At 34.5% G+C, this 19,175-nt stretch overlaps 1 protein-coding gene across 3 annotated transcripts in view; it reads right to left on the reverse strand.

Moving 5' to 3' along the window:
• Positions 1-19,175, reverse strand: part of ASCC3 (activating signal cointegrator 1 complex subunit 3) — a 259,113-nt gene that overhangs the window by 57,630 nt on the left and 182,308 nt on the right. For all 3 annotated transcript variants that reach the window (XM_048935766.1, XM_048935767.1, XM_048935768.1), the window contains 8 exons: positions 16,207-16,305; positions 15,581-15,749; positions 13,534-13,754; positions 12,084-12,169; positions 10,423-10,589; positions 10,164-10,309; positions 9,941-10,061; positions 7,946-8,088 (listed from right to left, as the gene is read on the reverse strand). In XM_048935766.1, coding sequence (XP_048791723.1) covers positions 7,946-8,088; positions 9,941-10,061; positions 10,164-10,309; positions 10,423-10,589; positions 12,084-12,169; positions 13,534-13,754; positions 15,581-15,749; positions 16,207-16,305 — 1,152 coding nt within the window. The remainder of the gene's footprint in view (positions 1-7,945; positions 8,089-9,940; positions 10,062-10,163; positions 10,310-10,422; positions 10,590-12,083; positions 12,170-13,533; positions 13,755-15,580; positions 15,750-16,206; positions 16,306-19,175) is intronic.

Below are 19,175 nucleotides of genomic sequence, written 5' to 3' on the forward strand. Positions count from 1 at the left end.
GAGAGTAAAAAGGACTATAAAACTTTGAAAGGAAAGGAAGCTGGAAGAAAAAGCAATAGACAGAGAAGCGAAGACGGAATAAGTCTGCTTAGGAAAGGGAAACAACAAGAAGGGTATATAAGCAGAAGAGAACGAAAAGAACTGAATGAAAGGAGGATATGTTAAAGGATAAAATCTATCTTTCTAGATAAAATCAGTAAACTTTTGACTTCTCTAGTGAGGATGTAGCCGTGACTGTAGCATAGAGAACATTAATTATGACCCATCTTTAAGATTTCTCCTTCTAAGACAAAAAATAACTGGAGAAAACGAGAACCTGTGTACTGTTTTTCTCTACAGTTACGACCACCAGCTATAGCAGTAACTAGTAGTTGATCAGCTATATTAGTAACCATATATTCAAGTGTTTTAAAGCTTAATTCCACCCCCCACACTCCCCAGACTTATGAAGTGGTGTTAGTATAGCGCTCAGAGTGTCATGTATACATTTCAGAGATGAGCATGTCAGATAAAAAGTGGAAAACAGCACCAGGAAATATCAGGAAAAGACATTATTAATTCATAATTTACTTAATTTATGTGTTTAAAAATTGACAAAATATATTGAATTGCTTTTAAAAATTAAATTGATTTGAAAATTAAATTTTTATTCTCCCCACCAAGATTCATCACCTTATGACAATCACATCTTTAATGCAAAGGAACAAGTCAGTTCCAATGACATTCATTTCGTTATTCACGTGAGTAGAATTTGATATTGGGAAAATAATGAATAAAATTCCTTTTTCTCCAGAAAATACAGTGATCCAATTAGCTGATTTGGATTTGTCTAGAGCAATTAGACTGCTCCTGCAGCACATGCAGTTTTACAGCATTAGTTTTTTTTTTTCAGCACAGAACCTGAGCTAAACCATTTTGTCATATAGCTTCAAGTATATAACATCCTAAATTCACACAGTTGGGAATTTATTCAAAGATGTTCTTCTTGCTTTTACAATCAGCGGTGGTTGCTTTTTTTCCCTCTGACTTGTATTACAGCAGTGGCCTGTGGTGCTGTTAGTCATACCTGCAAAGCAGTGTAATTTACCACAAGAAAACTAAAAAACCCTTAGCAGGAGAGCTGGCACATGTACTACTATCCTGTCATTTTAGCAGCAGGGAATCCTAGTCGTTTTTAGCTGACCTCTTACTTTCACATAAATCAGTGTAATAAACACAACTATTTTACCCATAGGCACAATCCAAGGCTTAAAATTCTCATGACAGTTTATTTAAAAACATAACTCCCTCTTATGTCAATTTAGTTTTAAGAATATTATCTTTTTTTTTTTTTATTAAGAAATGCTGGTGCAATTAATAGTTTCATTAAGCAGAAACAGACACACCATCTTGACTATAAAACAAGTCAAATGTTTCCACAGTGTTACAACTTCATTTGCTCCTTTCGAAAAAAAAAAAAAAAGCAATGTCAACTCAAACAAGGTCGAAGAGTTACAGAATTTTTAAAATAAGGAAAAGTACATGTTACTGACATAAAGGAAACAAACACACAAAAAAACCCAACAACACAGAACACCTGTAACACTGATTCAGGGAAGCTATTGCAAGGAGGGATTTTCCATGGGCTCCAAAACAGGCAGGATTGGGCCCACATGGAGAAGCTTCTGCTCTTTTTCACAAATCTCCTGATGAACACAAAAAAAACCCCCTTCTGTGCTCTCCTCTAGCATCGAGTTGACTAGGACTTCACCTTTTTACGAAAAATCTTTGAAAACCAAGAAACATTTAGTGCAAAATACGGTATTGCAAAATATCTATTATAGAAAAATAGTTCATTTTGATCTTGTATATTCTAATCTCTGAACAAGCTAGATTTCTCTCAGACTAGTAAGTAGTCATTTTCTTTGTTCTTGCACATATGTAAACTGTTGAACCATTTACTTTAAGCTAATAGAACTTTTTTTATTTTTTAAATTTATTATACTTAAAAAGCTTTTGTAGAAAGATAGGATTCCATTTAAGTAGATACATTACCCTGTGCCTGAAATACATTCCAGTCAGAGTATAATTCAGCAAGTTGATGACAATGCTGGCTCCAAAAGAAAGGAGGAGACCAGATTGGACAAGAATGAGCTAACAGATTGTGCAGCCCAATTCTGTCCCTTTGAGTGTGATATATTGTTTCAAGATGCTAAAAACCCATACTTTCTCAAAGCATATCTGTTGTGCTGGTTTTCCCATTTTCACAGAATCCTCATTATTAGTACTCTGTACTCTTTTCAAAGCACGTCAGACTCAGACCATATGCCACTGAATAATGCTTATCAATTGTCTAAAATGCCCAATAGAAGAAAGATGTGCCAAACAAAAGAATCATGAAAGTTATGGAGTCTTTTAAAAAAATAATTACATATTTCACATCTGCTGCAGATGTTAAGTGAAATAAAAACATCTCCTTGTTATAACTAAATGTTAATTTTTTATGACACACTTTTGTGTCATAAAAACAACATCTTGTAGGAGGAAGCTGATCTTCTATAATGAGCGTAACACTTAGAAATCATTCTTGGTACCTTCCTATCTTTAAAGATAAGAAAAATATGTCATCCTAAAAAATTAAAATCTGACTTCTCATACTCCAGGAATTTCCCACACACCACAAAATGCTCAGAACGCTTCAGATAAGATTTTTCAAGAAATATTAAAGAAAAGCTTTAAATAGTTTAAATATATTATTAAAATCTATACTTTAAAACTAACTCTTCATTAGAAAGATGGCAATATATCTATTCATAATACAGACCAGATACTTCTGTCCCTGTCTGATAGCACAGCACTTCTTCAGAGCAATAACGTGGAGATAACAGGTTATTTGATTTAAAAGTTAGAGAAGAAAACGTCATCTTTTGTCTTTCCTACAGTTCTTGATTTATTTATTTTTTTTCGGCACTACAAAACACAACTTTATGGTAAAATTTAATTTGCTTTGAGGCATATGTCTATGCGTATATTCACATACTGTAGACACACACACACACACACACACACACACACAGTTAGCACACATGTTTATACACTCACATCTCTAAAATCTTGCGATCAGTACGAGCCTGATTCATTCTTTTGGAGTCAATGAATGCCCTTCAGTCAAGTGCCCTTGTGTTCAGTGGGTGCTGAATATTCCTTGGTATGGATGCTATGGAATATTACAGCAGGTATGCTTGTGCTAAAGGATTTTGGTTATTTCTAGAGGTCTCATAAAGAACATTAACAAGATGCAGATGGTAAAATGATGCACAGAGCAGAATGCAGAAATCACTGTGGTTAAAGTTAAAGCTGTAAACGTAGGTACACTTCTTCTCTTGTAGTGCAAATATCAGAAGAAAAAAATCCAAATATATGGCCAGGAAATAAATTTATTTAAAAGCAACCAAGCAAACCAGAAAATGCTTTGCTTGTTTGCTGTTAAGAACTGCATTTTATCCCCAAACAATAAACAATAAATACTACTTTGTACTTTTGTTTTAGATTTAAAACAAAAAGCAGTAAAAACATTACAGAAAAATAAACAAACTAAAAACTTAATTCTAAGAAATTCTACAAAGATTGCAACATCTACCACCACCACCACCACCGATAGAAAGAGAAGAGCTTGTTCCTCTTCAGACAGCTCCAGATGTAGAGCAGTATATATCACATACAAGCTTACCATCACAAACTGGTGGCACTCTGTTTTAAAAGGATAATCTGAGCTGTTGTCCCTTTTAACAAGTTAAGTAATGGGTCACAAGCTTGAACATGACAATCTTGGCTGACAGCTTGAAGTCTGAATTTTAGCTAGTAATTGCAGATTTATAACTCATGCAGATTTATAAATCATCTCAAGATTACACAAAAAAGCAGGGTAAACATAAGGTTTTATTTTTTCATTGGCATCTGCTGGCCCACTGACATGGATGAACTATAAAAAGAAGAGAGGAATTACTCAATTTAGAGGGGCAGTCTTCTCTTTGAGATGCACTGCCTATTCGCACTGCTGTCATGATGCACCTGTGCCTCGTAAGTAATACTGAGGAAGATCTTTACGGAGCAATGCCTACTGAAGAGTCCTTGAAACTAGAGCAAACAGTCAAAAATGGCAAAGGCAGCAACTGTTTCTTCACTCTGCTGAAAAAAAGTCTGTGTTGGACTACACATTTTAAAAGGGATAAAAAGCTGGTTTTGGAATGTGTATGGATAATGCATTTTACAAAAAAAAAAAAAAAAAGAAAGAAAGAAAGAAAAAAAAGGCAATGCATCTCTAAGGCTCTAGGATAGCCAACTGTTCGTATCTCTTCAAAAGACTCAGACTCTACTTTCGGCAAACTGCGAGCAGCTCTGCTTAAATCCTGAAGAACTAACTGCTACAACAGAATTTTTGCATGTGCTACGCCTAAGCACATTTTTGGAGGTTTCCTTGCTCAGACTAAACTAGACATGAGATACTTAAGTGTACATTTTTTTTAATGAAAATCATACATACAGCCTGAGACTAATTTGAATAGAATCTATTAAATTGATCTGTTTTTGTGAATTAACAAGTCCAGCAGAACAGGATAAACAACCAGTGCTAGAAACAACAAGTTTTATCAAGTACTGTCTTATCCTATGAGGACTGACTTGTCTCAACATTCTCAATAGCTTTCAACAAGTTGAGTACTATGGGAACAAGGATATGAGCAAGAAACTATACATCAGATATGAAATCCAGGAAAAACATCCAGGAAGAATCCTCTCCAAAACTGAATGGAATTGTTGGCAATATACATTTTTCGTAGATGGAAGTAGAATAAAACTCCTTTTCAACTATAATTCAATTGCACTTGTTAGACCACTGATTCCTTTAAGGGAGAGAAGATCTGTGATTTCCTCATGATGCAGGTATGCTTCTGTCTACTTTGGTGGCAACAGATGAAAATTTGTTCCTGTATGTAAAATTATATACACAGATATGTATTCCAGAAGCTTCACAGAAGTTCATGTCCTTTGAAATATAACTAATTAAAATATCATCTGAACTTGATACTTGGAACTGTGTGGCAGAGAAGGCAGCTTTGCCTGTTACTACTATCCCAGAAGACTGGGAAGAGAAGTAATCTTGAGTTTTACGAATAGAAGCCTTGATGGGCTTCCATAGATAGGAGATGGAAATGAAAGTCTGTTTGGGGCTACCACAGCAGAGAGAAATTCAGTAAACTACAGGATCTACAAAGAAGATGAAGGAAACTAAGATGATAATCCAGCTGATAAACACACACCAAAGACAAAACATTGGCTTATCTCTCCCATTCCAATCCCTCACAAATCCTGAATCTCTCTGTTACCACAACTGAAAAGATGCCATACTGCCTAACAGAGAAGAACTGTTTTCAGTGGTTCTAAGAATTTGTGTCTACCTCAGTATGACTCTCCCAGATGTTGTTATGGATAGCATTGCTTAGAACATTCAAAGTAGCCTTACAAAACCTGCCTACTGGAAAGCTAACATAAGCATAATGCATATGTTAAGCATATAAGCATACATATAAGCATAACATAAGCATGATGCCCAACCCTTGGGCATCATGTAGCAAAATAAATTACACAATCAAATGAATACAACCAATGTTTTCTTGACAGAATTTTACATTGATCTAAATTAATATCGTACAAATAGGGATGAACGAAAGAGTGCCAAGACCAGTCATAAAGCCTGTAAACACTGTATGCACCCATTTATGAAAAATTTCCTATATCTCAACACACTTTACAATTAACAACTACTAGTGTTTTTCACATTAAAATATTTGTCTTTAAGTCCCCCTCAATGAAAATTGGTCTACAAAAGACAAACATAAACTGCCAGGCTTTAAAAATGATTAAACGACAACAACGATTTCTTTTTTCTAACTGGTCCATTTTTATCTCATATGGACTTGAGAAACACTTGAATTATGTGAGAAAGTTTTGAGGATAGGTAGTGTCTATTGTAGCTTTTGTAGAGAAGGTATTAACTAGTTCTAGTATGTAAAAAATTATATAGCAATAAAGAGATTTTTGCATATTTCACCTAATTCAAGCTTGAATTTAATATAACTTAAAGTTAGAATATTTAAATTAAAAACATAATATCTATTTTATATTTATATACATATATATATATTATAAATATATAAATAATTAAGCAATACATGCATGTTGCATTACCATAGTTTTGTCCTTTGCTTCAATGACAAATGAAATTCAGGTTAATGAAGCTTGCTCATTTGAAACACAAAACTATAAACTGGTTCCCTGATTACCAGCATGAAAAGCAATGTCCACTTGATCTTGTAGGTACTTCGTAACTTCATACAATTATTTTATGCAAGATATTGGTAAGATATTAGAACTGTGGACATAATCCCCAGTGTTTTGTATTTATATAACTGTAACTCAATAATATGGTAAGCATCTTTGTTATGCTCCAAACATTCAGGTTATTAATTCAAATACAAATCATATGCCAATTTATCAAACTAGTAAACAGACAGACTGTTTGCCCTTGTCAGCTCCTATTTCAAAACCTTCAGAGGTATGTTCTGAAACAGATGAAAATATCTAGCCTCTAACAGGGTACAAGACAGGAAGTCCCATATTCAAATACTTTTAATAGAAAACCCTTTTCCAGAAAGTCTCTCATGCATAAACAAAGAACCTTCCTTCAGATATGATTCTTTTTGGGACAGTAGGGGGCTCACAGGACCTGGGGAAGCTACTCAGATGAATGCAAGTCATATGGAGCAAGCTGCACGTTGTGTATTCTAATTGTAGGTGAGATTACTACAGCAGACCACTTCAAGGTACTAGAAAGCTCTATTAGGCAGTAATAATTTTGATATGAAACTCAAGAAAGCAAGTTAAATGGAAGCTGTAAAATTAGAAAAGCAACATCAGATTAAGACATGTTTTAGTACTAGCAGTTTGTCAGCCAAGACATCCATTTTCTCCTATAAAATCCATCCAAGGTAGGCAGCACATAAATGTTATGCTTTATCTCAGAGAAAAATATCCTTTTTTTTTTTTTTTTTTTTTTTTTTTTTGAAGAGCAAAGGCAAATGTTCTTTCTTATCTAAAAATCTGTACTTTTGGAATATAATTTCTGGTATACAAATATATGTTTCACATAACTTGAATATTCAGTTTTTACACAGTAGTTATGAGCCACATATTTTGCTGTGTTTTGGTTGTAACACAGAAATTCAGATACAGAAGGTGAGAGAAAGTTAACTTCCAAAATACAGGAAATCTGAACAACGTTTTTTCCAAAGCAATGATGGAAAATGGAATCACTACCACTAATCCAGAAGGAAATAAAGAGTTCTGTATTCAGACCAGGTGTGGAACAGAGATCATTAAATAAAATTTAGTATACATTTCGTAGAATGCAAACAAAACAGAATATTGAATGGATATTTATTATTTGAACATTTTCTTTTCAATAAATTAAAGAATTGTTAGGAGAAACAATACAAGAAAATGTAATTAAAGATTATATTGCATGAAAAGAAAAACAATGAAAAAAAATTGGTTTAAATTCCTATTCAACAGCAACATGCCAGTCTTCTGGCTGTAAACCTGGGAGAACATAGTTCTGCTCCTTGTATGTTTTGTATTTATGTTAAAGACTTGTATCATGTGATGTAAGTTGTATAGGACAATGGAACTGGCATGAATATATGAGCAGGAAAAACAAAATAATTTGCTTTCTAAATTCAGACCTTGCAAAGATGTTTAAATAGCCTTAATGCTAGTTTTAATACACACTTGAAACACCTGTTTCAAGATTTACCCTCAAATCACCCTTTGTTTTCAAATTAATTTATTTTCAAATGGACATCAATAAGACAGCAGAAAATCAGAATTAATTCAGGTAATATTATTCTACCTCTCTTTCATCCATCTTCAGCCATTGTTTGGGATCATCCTCAGTAGCTAGGAAAGCTATCAGATCTAAGGAAGTAAGCCTTGTTTGACGTCTGGATGAAACAAAAATAAGAACAGGCTTGGCTGGAGAATGGCTTCGAATTGCTGTTGAGAAAAACAGAACTTGAGAATTGGGCTCTTTAATGACAAAACCCACAAATTCTGCTTGTAATACCTACACAGTTGATATACTCTGTAATACCTCTGCTAATAGATGCTCCTGAATCTGAGCTAATTTGCTCTGTTATTTTGGTATCATTTTAATATAAAAATTTAAGAGAAGCAATTAGAAAAAATAAAGAAAAAAAAGAAAATGAAACACAGAAGCTGGACAAGCTTTCTAGACTTCAAAGATTGAGCATTTCTCTGTCTTAGCCCAATAAATAAGTTATGTTTTTCTAAGCTATTAGGCTATGTTGTCTTTGGCTAGGTGCCATTAAGGCTCAAAACTTGCTTTCTGTTTGACTTGATTTACAGACTGCATAAATTCAGGTCTGCCTGCAAAATATCATTTCAATGCAGTAAAAATAGAAAAAAAGGTTTAAATGGCAGAGAGTAACCTTTGAATAGCTTATGGTGGACATCATGGAACAAAGAAATGTTGTTTATTAATTACTGTGACACATTTAAACCAATTATGCCTTAGGACTTTCTTAAAAAATATTTTCTTGCTCTGTCCATGTTTCAAAAGTTTCAGGTTCCACCAATTTTTTATGATGTCAGGAATAAGGAATAAATTGAAGTGTTATAGCTTTCACTACACCGTGGCAAACAAGTGGGGGACAAAGTCTACAGATTTTTTTTAACATCAACAAGCACTAGAAGTCTGGACAGTTGTATGTACATTGAATATGCTTTCAGCAAATCCATTTCTGTCTTCTCATGTAATACTCATTCTATCTATTTTGTTAATGAATTATTTCTGAAAATTATTTCATACTGTACAACATTACACATCATTCTTCAGTTATGAATACTATCCTGCACATTCTATATAATTGTGAGATTATTGAAAAAGGATAATCAATGTGTATTTATACCTTACAATTATATATGCCAGTATATCTATAGATTTTAAAAGCCCAGCATCTAATGGATTTCTGTTGCTTCTGGAACAGGTGTGGCATAACAGCCCAAGACAGATTTATTGTTCATTAGTGTTTTTGTACAATGCTCTTGTGGAGGTGTAAATAATCTGAGCTGCCAAGATTGGTCTCTAGTCCACAATCAATACTTTGCTTCTGTCATAAGGATAATTAAAGCAGCTAAAAAGTCACCTCACAAATGTCACCTCAGAATCAACAACAGTTCACATTAGAAAATTTATACTGGAGGTTATTTTTAGTTGATATAATAAATATTCCTTATGCAACCAAGATAAAATATGTTCCAATAAAATGTAAGAGTTTTTCTTAAATCTATCCTGCATGCTAGTTTTGTTGCGAATAAAAAATTGGAAACAGAAGCATATCTGGATGCACTACAAATTTTGAATTTTATGGTTATTGCTTTGAAACTAGAATTATGTGAGGTTAGCCTGACTTGCAACTTCTGTTTACAATTTTTTAATGCTTACATACAGTGGTCCATATGAAAGAGCCTCAGCAGATTAATAATATGAATGGTTTTACTGCTTTCTAAATTTCAAATATTTTTACACAAATGTTTCTTTATGGTGTCAAACATTAAAAGGAAACATGTTTTATTTTCCCTTCATTAGTACTAATTTTATTCTTATGTTCTAAATACACTACATTCCACCATTATATGTTGCATGTGCAGTGCTCTTTACATTTCAGACAAATAGCTTTGGGTCATTAGCAGATGCAGATTCCTCGTATACATGCCAAGAGGACAGACAGTAATACATGCCGTAAGTGTGCTGCAAATGTACTGCTAAAAGTGCTCAGAATCTTGCTTATACGTTAAAAGGGAAAATGTCTGGGAGCTTACTTACCCTGAAATGCAGGCTTGTTCATGCGAGCCATGCGAGGACAGTAATGCTGGCCAGGGAACCCCTGAATGTGTACCTCTAGAGGAACTGGACGTACTGAAGGTCGGAAATTGAACAGACCCATCTGCAAGAAAACATTTTTTTCAAGTTTAATCCTGAATTATTTTATAAATCACTGTTTTGCTTTCCTGCAGCACAAATACGTCTTCTGAAACATTTTTCATACCTGATTAATATTTAGCCAATCAGCAAGATCTCTGGCATTTGCTAATGCAGTGGATAAGCCAACTACTCTTACAGGCTTCTCTGTGTGAGATGAGATGAAGTTTGTTCGAGACACAATGACTTCCAGTACTGGGCCTCTCTCGTCCCCTAGTAAATGTAAAGTACATTGAAAAACAGAGAGAAAAAAAAAGTGCAAGCACAGTTCTTCAAATTTAGCTATGATTCTGGTAAAAAATAACAAGAAAGAAAACTATGTTCACCTAGCAGATGGATTTCATCTATGATGAGAATGGAAACTTTCTGAACATAGCTTCTGTTCTGCCAGCTTCTGCTGACACCATCCCACTTCTCTGGGGTAGTAACAATCAGATCAGCTTGAGCGATAGCTCTCATATCGGGAGTCACATCTCCAGTCAACTCTACAACCCTGTAATCAAGAAAGATATTTTTTCAAACTACATAAAACTGGCTTCGTAGTGCTTCAGAACATCTTAGCATTCAAACATTAATGCTTAAAAGAGAGAAGAAACAAAATTATACAAAATCAGATTGTTTCTGACCAAATACTTCTAACAAGATTTTCAAAGCTGTTCTGAGATGAAAATTTTTTCAAGCTAATACCACATAAATACCAAATATCATTCCTTTGCAACACTACAAAAAATGAAGAGGATGAATATGAGTCCCCAAAAATATATTGCTTATTTTTCAAAATGAAGATACTACAGAAATATTATGTTACAACGAGATTCACAACATCCTGTCATAGCACAAAAGCTTTCTAAAACAAGTTGCTGCCTGCTGATGTGTGTAGATCTCTGGTTTGAATAATGAGGCTGAACTGTAGCATATCTGCATTTGTTGGTGAAGCTCCATCAAGAGTAGAGCAGAAATTATGCTGAAGTCATTTTTGGGGGAATATTAGTGGAATTCTTCCAACTGTTTTACTTTATTATCCTTTCAATTTCTACAGACATTATTTGAGATCCATCATTTTAGACTGAATATTTTTGACATTTCTGTAACACATTCTACATCTAATAAAAATCCCTCAAAGTAAAGTGCCTCTTCTATCAACAATTAAGTCACAAATACTAAAATCAATCTCAAAAAGGAAATACCACCTGAAAATAATTTAAAATGATGAAATAAATAACTTATTCTCACACATCATTAAATAACAGCAACAACTAAACAAGTGCTGCCAGTAAATAAGTTACTGCTATGACAACAGCAGGAATCTCACTGGTAATTCTGTGTACACTGAGTAGTACCTTCTTTTATCGAATACTAGAGTGTGCTTTGAGTTTTAACTCACAAAAAATCTGTATATAGGAGAGCGAAAGGCATTATATCCTTTAAAAAATATATACATATATTTTTTAACTCAAGAAAGTATAACTTTGGAAAACATCAACATGACTGTACTCCTTATATGACATAAAGTAACAGCTGATCTCCAACACCTGTGAAGATCAGCAAAAAATTCATGAGGCCAAGGAACAAATCTATATTCCATACTTTATTTAAGAAAGACAATATATGAATGCTGGTATATAGTTCATATAACTTCTACAAGATCTTTGACAGATCAGGATTCCATTAAATACTTATTTTGAATTGCAGTTTCAATTACCGAGAACACTGCTGAGAGAAGTCTCAGCTTCATATTTGATCTACTGGCAAATAATGAGAACGAAAATATGTAGACATCAAAGTGTACCTCTTTTTTCACTTTTGATTTTCTTCTCACAATGACTACTGATAGCATTTTAAAATTTCTTAACTATTAGAAATTTGAAGGATTATATACAAGCAAAATCTATTTTGAAATACTCAAAAGTATTCTGTAGATTTTATCCATACTTGATGGGCTGTTCTTTTGCTTCTCATTTCTTTGATTAGGTAAGGAGAAACATACTTTTTACCAAGTTTTTCTTCAATCCTCACTTTCCAGTCCTCAATTCTCTCACGAACGAGTGCTTTTAAGGGTGCAATATACACTGCCTGCAAAAAAAAAAAAAAAAAAAGAAAAAAAAAAGAAAAAAAAGAAAAAGATACTTTTATTAAATTGTACCAATATGAAAAGAAAACGTTACTTGCAAGATTTTGTTGTTATCTGCAAATGAATTAAAGCACATATCCCTCAAATTACCTAAACGAGGACTATACTTAAAACAGACAAATCTGAAAACATCACTTTGTTTATTGAGCCATTAACAAACAAATAAACTGAGAAACAAACAAATAACTCACTGAATTGGAAATATTTGTTGCACTACTTAATATAAAAATCCACTGAATATATAAATAAAGCCATATTTTCCAGGACTAGAAAACCTGGAAACATGCATTCTAGAACAAAAACAATCAGAATTTCCAGCATGTAATATCTTACCCAATTTCTAGATATGTCACTTACTTATTAAAAAAAATACAACTTAAATTATAAAGCTGATTACTCTGAGTAAAATGACATAATATTGTCCTCAAAGAAGCTCGCTGTGCAGGGTGGAATACCTTGACATACAGATATATTTACAAATTTATGATTAAATATTCTGAACCTCTAGGAAGGTCTAAGCAGGAAGAAACTGCTGCACAAAGAATTCATATGTATTTTTTAGAACATATAGCCAGATTTTTGTATTTATTAGAACTAAAAAAGTATATTCCTTGAAAAAATGGCTATTTCATATGTCCAGTTCATAACCCGAAAATAAGTCTGAGCTTTATTTATCATAGCCAGGGCTAACAAATTATCTGAAGATACTAAGATTTCAAAGACAAATAAGTGATTTATGTACATTATTTCTGATCGATTCAAAGGCTATTCTTTGATTAAATCTCACAAACAAAGACTTTAGAGCTAAAATGTGAGTACCTAAGACGAGATGTCTAAGTCATGATACAGCCACATATTCACTTTGAAAACAAAACTCCCCAAAACAGAAATGCTGAGCTTTAGGCAATTTGTTTTAAGGTGTAACAGAGGATAGGCTTGTAGTAATTAATTACAATTTATTTATTTAAATATGAGAGAGAATGGAGCTAGCTGTATTGACATGGAGGGTAACTAATTGCTTTAAAACAGAATTACTGCTAGTAGAAGATTAAAGGCTAAGCAAAAACAGCTTAGGTAAAGCAGGCAATTATAGAAAAGGAAAACTAGCACGTTGGTATGGTGTGTTTTCATATTTAACACTCATTGCACACTGATTAATATATAAACTTGAAATAAAAACATATGCATTTTGTATTCAGACAGTTATAAATTGGAGAAAGCAAAATTCAGTTTCCAATAGTCTTCCTAGGCTTCTGGGCTGCTGAAAACATATACTAAATGGTTCTAGGAAATCTATTTTACAAACCTTTGATGTGGGATACTTGTTAAAAACTCTAAAGATGGCTAATTCAGCTGCAACAGTCTTTCCAGAACCTGTAGGTGCTCCAAGAAGAACATTACAGTCTGTGTGATATAGAGTATGAAATATCTGGGTCTGGATAGGATTGAAGTGTGTGAACTTGTAGAGGACTTCATATTCTGGATGTCCTAAGGCTGTGACAGGCAAAGGTTGAAGATCTAGAAGCTCTATAAACACAAAATAATCATGAGTGCATGACAACAGATGCCATCACATAACAGTTTACCATGAAGCTAAAAATATTAACATCTTAGTGGAAAGCTTCCACTGGAAATGGCTTTACTTAATATCTCATATCACATAGAATTCACACTGGGCTACTGTTAACTTCCATGAGGAATACTGAAAAGTTGATTTTACAGATCAGATATTTCTTGAATTATTACAGTTCTGACAGCTACTTTTTTCCAGTTGTACTAAGTTCTAAACTCACTATTCTAGATCATGTGTGTGTGTCCATCTTATGGTAACAGAATGAGGAGTAAGAAGACAGCAGTCTGCATATTTCAGATTCATGAAAAAGATCTTTATAGTGAAGAAGGAAGAGCTAAGATTCTTTGGAGCTTCTAAATTAATGGAGTAATGCAAATCAGAGGAGAACAATTAAATTCTGAGTTTAATTCTTTAAACATGTCATTAAAGATATAATCTCAATAAATAAACAAACAGCCCTTCAATACATGACTCTCAGTATATCTTGAGGGCATCTGCTATCCAAACAATTAGATTATGGAATTTGGAAGATGACATATATAACCAAATTGGATTTGGAAACCTACCAAATTAAGGAGACTGCACTGATTCTGCTATGCAGATGCTTGCTTTGAAGTTGGTCTTCTATTTTTTTTCTTCTTTTTTTTCTTTTTGTGGCTAGAGGTCTCATTTTGTTTTCAGGGTGCTTCACATAAAGGTATGATGTGGGAGTTATGAAATCTACTGAGGCAATTATGCCTAATATTCTTCACATGCTTTTCCCTGATACCTTATGGCTGTTTTATCATTCCCAGTAAAACTGATTTCTGGAGTTCCGTTGAGGAGAAAGGTTTTCTGTCTAGCAGGGCCTCTATGTACTTCATTGTTGAGTGGGAACCAGATGGGAATTGAAATCAATTATCATAAATCCTAGAGGCTCCATAACTGGTGATGTGTAAATATCTTTCTGTTTCTTCTGAATAGTAGTCAGTGATCAGTCAATTAGATAAAAAGGTTACACATGCTTTTCCAGACAGTGTAGGTACAGTATAACAATAGCTAAACACTTCACAAACACATGTGAATTTATGCATGCCAAAGGACAACATCGTATGAGAATGAAGTATTTCTGAAGGCAGTCACTTCACAGACTGCTAGATGAGCCAAATGTAATTACAGTGGAAAGGTCTTACAGTGACATCAGGCTCAATGAATGTACAAAGCAATTTATATATCCAGAAAAAAAGAAGCAAAACACAAACACATGCTTCTGTGCCAAGTGTTAAAAAGGAGGGGGAGGGGAAGGCCATGACTTGATCAGCAGTGCTGAGTTGAAATTAGATGTTCTGTACTGTAACAATGCTTGCTATGATGCATTCATGCTAGTAAAAATAGTGAAGTTGCCCATTTCCAAAATTTTTTCCTTTCCCGAATACCAATTACAATGCAACCTTCCATGCTAAAATTATTTTGAACCAGTCCACAAGAAATGTAATGACTACAAGTACTAGGACATATTGTAACACACATATTTGCCTAATTTTATTGTCAGTTTCAATTTTTCTCTGGTGAACCTGGAATAACAAAAGATCTGCTATAATGCTGAGTCAAAATAAGCTGGATTTTAAAATTTTAGAGAGCTCTAAAAAGTGAAGAAATAGTATCAATAATACAATTATGAGAAAATGAAATAACACATACTTCTCTATTATGAAGAACGAGTTAGAGATTTATTACATTATTGTAAGGAAAATCAATGCAAACAAGAAGAACGGAATGAAAATGATCAAATTTCAAATACCTGTGTGGGGTGGATGTCTCTCTGGAAGAATCAGATGTTGAAAATTTATGATACACACAGCCTCTGCTCCTAACCATCTATCAGACACAGCTCGAATGTAATACTGAGAAGGCAGAGGTTCGAATATTGGGATTGTAAACACCAGCAGTTGAGGTTCTTTAGTAATGACCTAGTGAAAACATTGTGTAGAAAATAATTACTGAACAGACAAATCAGTAACTTGACAAATCACATAGATTGCCTCACTTTCATAAGTATTACTAATACAAAGCAATAATTATGTATGCAACTCCAAATGCAAGATATTTGCAGCTATAAGATAGTCCATCACTGGCAATAAATTTTGCTTCCATTTACCTCAAGGCAAGACTAACTCTTCATCCTTTCTTTTAACAGAAAAAAAACATTATAGTCTTTTCTTTTTCATCTGATTAGAAGTGTTCCACTTTCGAAAAAAGGGACATCTAAAATTAGAAAACACCTTTCTGAAAGTCCAGGCTTAAAATGAACATCTGAAAATGAAAGCTCTGCTTCTGTTTAGTGCAAAATTCTGTTTGACTGTACAAATTTATTTCTTACTGAATTGACTTTTGTCTTGCTATGAGATTCTGAATAAAATACATTACCTGTTTTTTCTGAATGATGAAGTACTCTGAATGATAAATGTGATCATTAGTAGGGTCTTCTACCCAAATCCACCAAGGCTCTCCAACAGTGCCATGTACCTTTAAGAGCAGAAAACACAGCTTTATTTAGATGTTTATTTAGGTGTTTATTTAGATGTTGTGTTGAGGGACATGGTTTAGTGGGAGCTATTGGGAATAGGTGAACGGTTGGACTGGATGATCTTTTAGGTCTTTTCCAACCTTGGTGATTCTATGATTCTATGATTCTATAATTTTTTATTGTAGTTGTAGTGAGGTTTCCAAGATTTGCTGGGTATACCAGGTATATTTCTGAACTATGCATGCTTACAAAGGCATCTAGAAATAAAGAAATCAGAGATATAAGCAATATAACATTTCTAATTAATCTGTCTGCTTAAAGATCATATTGCAATGAGTTTCCTTAATGTACGTTTCTTTAATGGACATAATATAAACACACCAAAACAAATGCCTCAGCTGTCTATAAATAGACTGAACTGCCAAGGTTTTTACCAGGATCCCAAAACAGGATTTCTTCTCTCTTTTCTTCACTGTTTCAGTGTTTGAATTCTGTGCACAGAAACACTGTCTTTTGCTGTCTGTCAAAAACACTCTTTTAGGAAAAGTTGTAGTGAATTCTGACACCCTTCTCTCCTCCTCTCTCTTACTCCTCCTTTTTTTTCTAGAAAGAAGCGGTTATCAGATTCAGAATATTGTAGCTTGATCTAGTCACTGCTATAGAATACATGAGAAGAACACAGAAGCACAGAATCACCAAGGTTAGAAAAGACCTCGAAGATTGTCCAGTCCAAGCATTCACCTACCACAGTATTTCCCCTCTAAACTATCTCCCTAAATGTTTCTTGAATGCCTAAAGGGACAGTGACACAACCACCTTCACAGGGAGCCCGTTCAAGCACCTGGCCACTCTTTCAGAGAATAAATTTTTCTTTATATCCAACCTGAATGCAATCTGGCACAACTTGAGGCCATTTCCTCTGCTCCTATTGCTAGATAGGTGGGAAAAGAGGATGATGTCTATCTCCCCACAGCATCCTTTCAGGCAGTTCTAGAGAGCTATAAGGTCTCCCCTGAGCCTTCTCTTCTTCAGATTAAACAGTCCTCTCCTCATAAGACTTGTGCTCCAGACCCTTCATCAGCTTTGTTGCTCTTCTCTGGACACACTCAAGAGCTTGGAAGTCTTTCTTGTAGTGAGAAGCCCAAAAATGAACGCAGTACTCGAAGTGCATCCTCACCAGAGCTGAATACACCTCCCTTCTCTGCTGGCAATGCTATTTCTTGTGCAAGCCAGGATGCCATTGGCCTTCTTGGTGATTTGGGCACACTACTTGCTCATGTTCAACTGAGCCCCCAAGTCCATTTCTTCCAGATTTTATTCCAGTCACTCTGCCCAAGCCAGTAGTGTTTGGGCTTGTGGCTAAAATGCCGGTCCTGGCACTCAGTCATGCCCTCTTCCAGTGGTCCTCAGCCCAACAATCCAGCCTGCCCAGGTCCCTCTGAAGTGTCTTCCTACTCCAACTATCTCAACTTGGTATCATCTGCAAACTTATTGAGGGTGCACTTAATATCCCCATCCAGGTCATCAGCAAAGATATTAAACAGAACAGACCCCAGCACTGAGCCTGGGGAACACCACTCGTGACTGGCTGCCAGTTCTTAACCCAGCAAAGAGAGTACCTGTCCAATCCTGGGCTGACAGTTTCTCCACAATACTGTGGGAAACAGCGTCACAGGCTTTGCTGAAGTCTAGGCTCTGTGAAGTAGACTACACCAACAACCAGCAACCTTCCCCTCATCCACCAGAAGGATCACTCAGTGATCATGTTGGTCAGGGAGGACCTGCCTTTCATGAACCCATGCTGGCTGAACCTGATCACCCAGTTGTCCTGTACATGCTGTGTGAATTACATACATACAGCTAGCTCTTCATGAACTGCATACCATTTAAGAACTGATGCATACCTATATTTTGGGTAACTGCTGCCCTAAAACTGTGTCTAATATATGATTTGGTTATTAATATTAGTTACTCTGTATTTCTTTTGGACTATTCCTAGCTGCAGAAAGGGTTATTTGCCCTGTCTGGATATGTTCCTTGGCTATAACAATACAGTAAGACTTTATGACTGGAATCTGGCTCACAAGCTTTTACTAAACTTAAGAGCTCCCAGCACCGAAGACTGCAGCCCATTAAGAATCAAGATGATGATGTCATACTTAATGTTTACCAAAATGTATCTCTTTGCCCATCCCTTGTAAAGGTAAGTACAAGATTCATGATGAGATCATTCTAGAATTATGAATCCAGGTAAAGGAACAGTCTTACAAACATGAACTGTTACCTAATATTTTTAACATTCTGATGACAGTACTCTTCTAAACAACTTTTCAGAAAAGTGTGTGATAATGAAAAAGTAATTTTGGACCTTCCATGGCTGAACTGAAAAGGTACTTATCCATTTTTATTAACTATTAAATTTAACTTTTTTTGTCTCACTAGATAGAAGTTTCATTTAATAAAGAAATAAGAATATCACAAAACAAAACAGCAAGAAACAGCTAGCTGATTAAAAAAAAGTAAAAAAAAATATTGAAGAGATTTTCTAGTTTTGATGAGTAGCAATGTGCAAGGACTAGAAGAGTTCCATATGTTGAACTGACAAAAGGCTTACAATATTTCCAAAGCAACTATTAGGAATACTACATCAAGGGGTTGTAGTAAACGTGGGCAAAATCTGCTTTTTTGCTATAACCTGTCAAGTACAGAGCTGAAATACATGATTTGAATTCTGTGCAGACCACTTTTCAATTTGTAAAAATCTAGAAGAATCTGAACTTTGTAGACAAAACTAAAAATAGGGCAAGAAATTACTTTGTATTATTGTGGAAATAGCTTAATATGACTTTTTTTTTTTCTTTGATAGCAA

The sequence above is a fragment of the Lagopus muta genome, chromosome 2 (assembly GCF_023343835.1).
Source record: "Lagopus muta isolate bLagMut1 chromosome 2, bLagMut1 primary, whole genome shotgun sequence".
NCBI lineage: Eukaryota > Metazoa > Chordata > Aves > Galliformes > Phasianidae > Lagopus > Lagopus muta.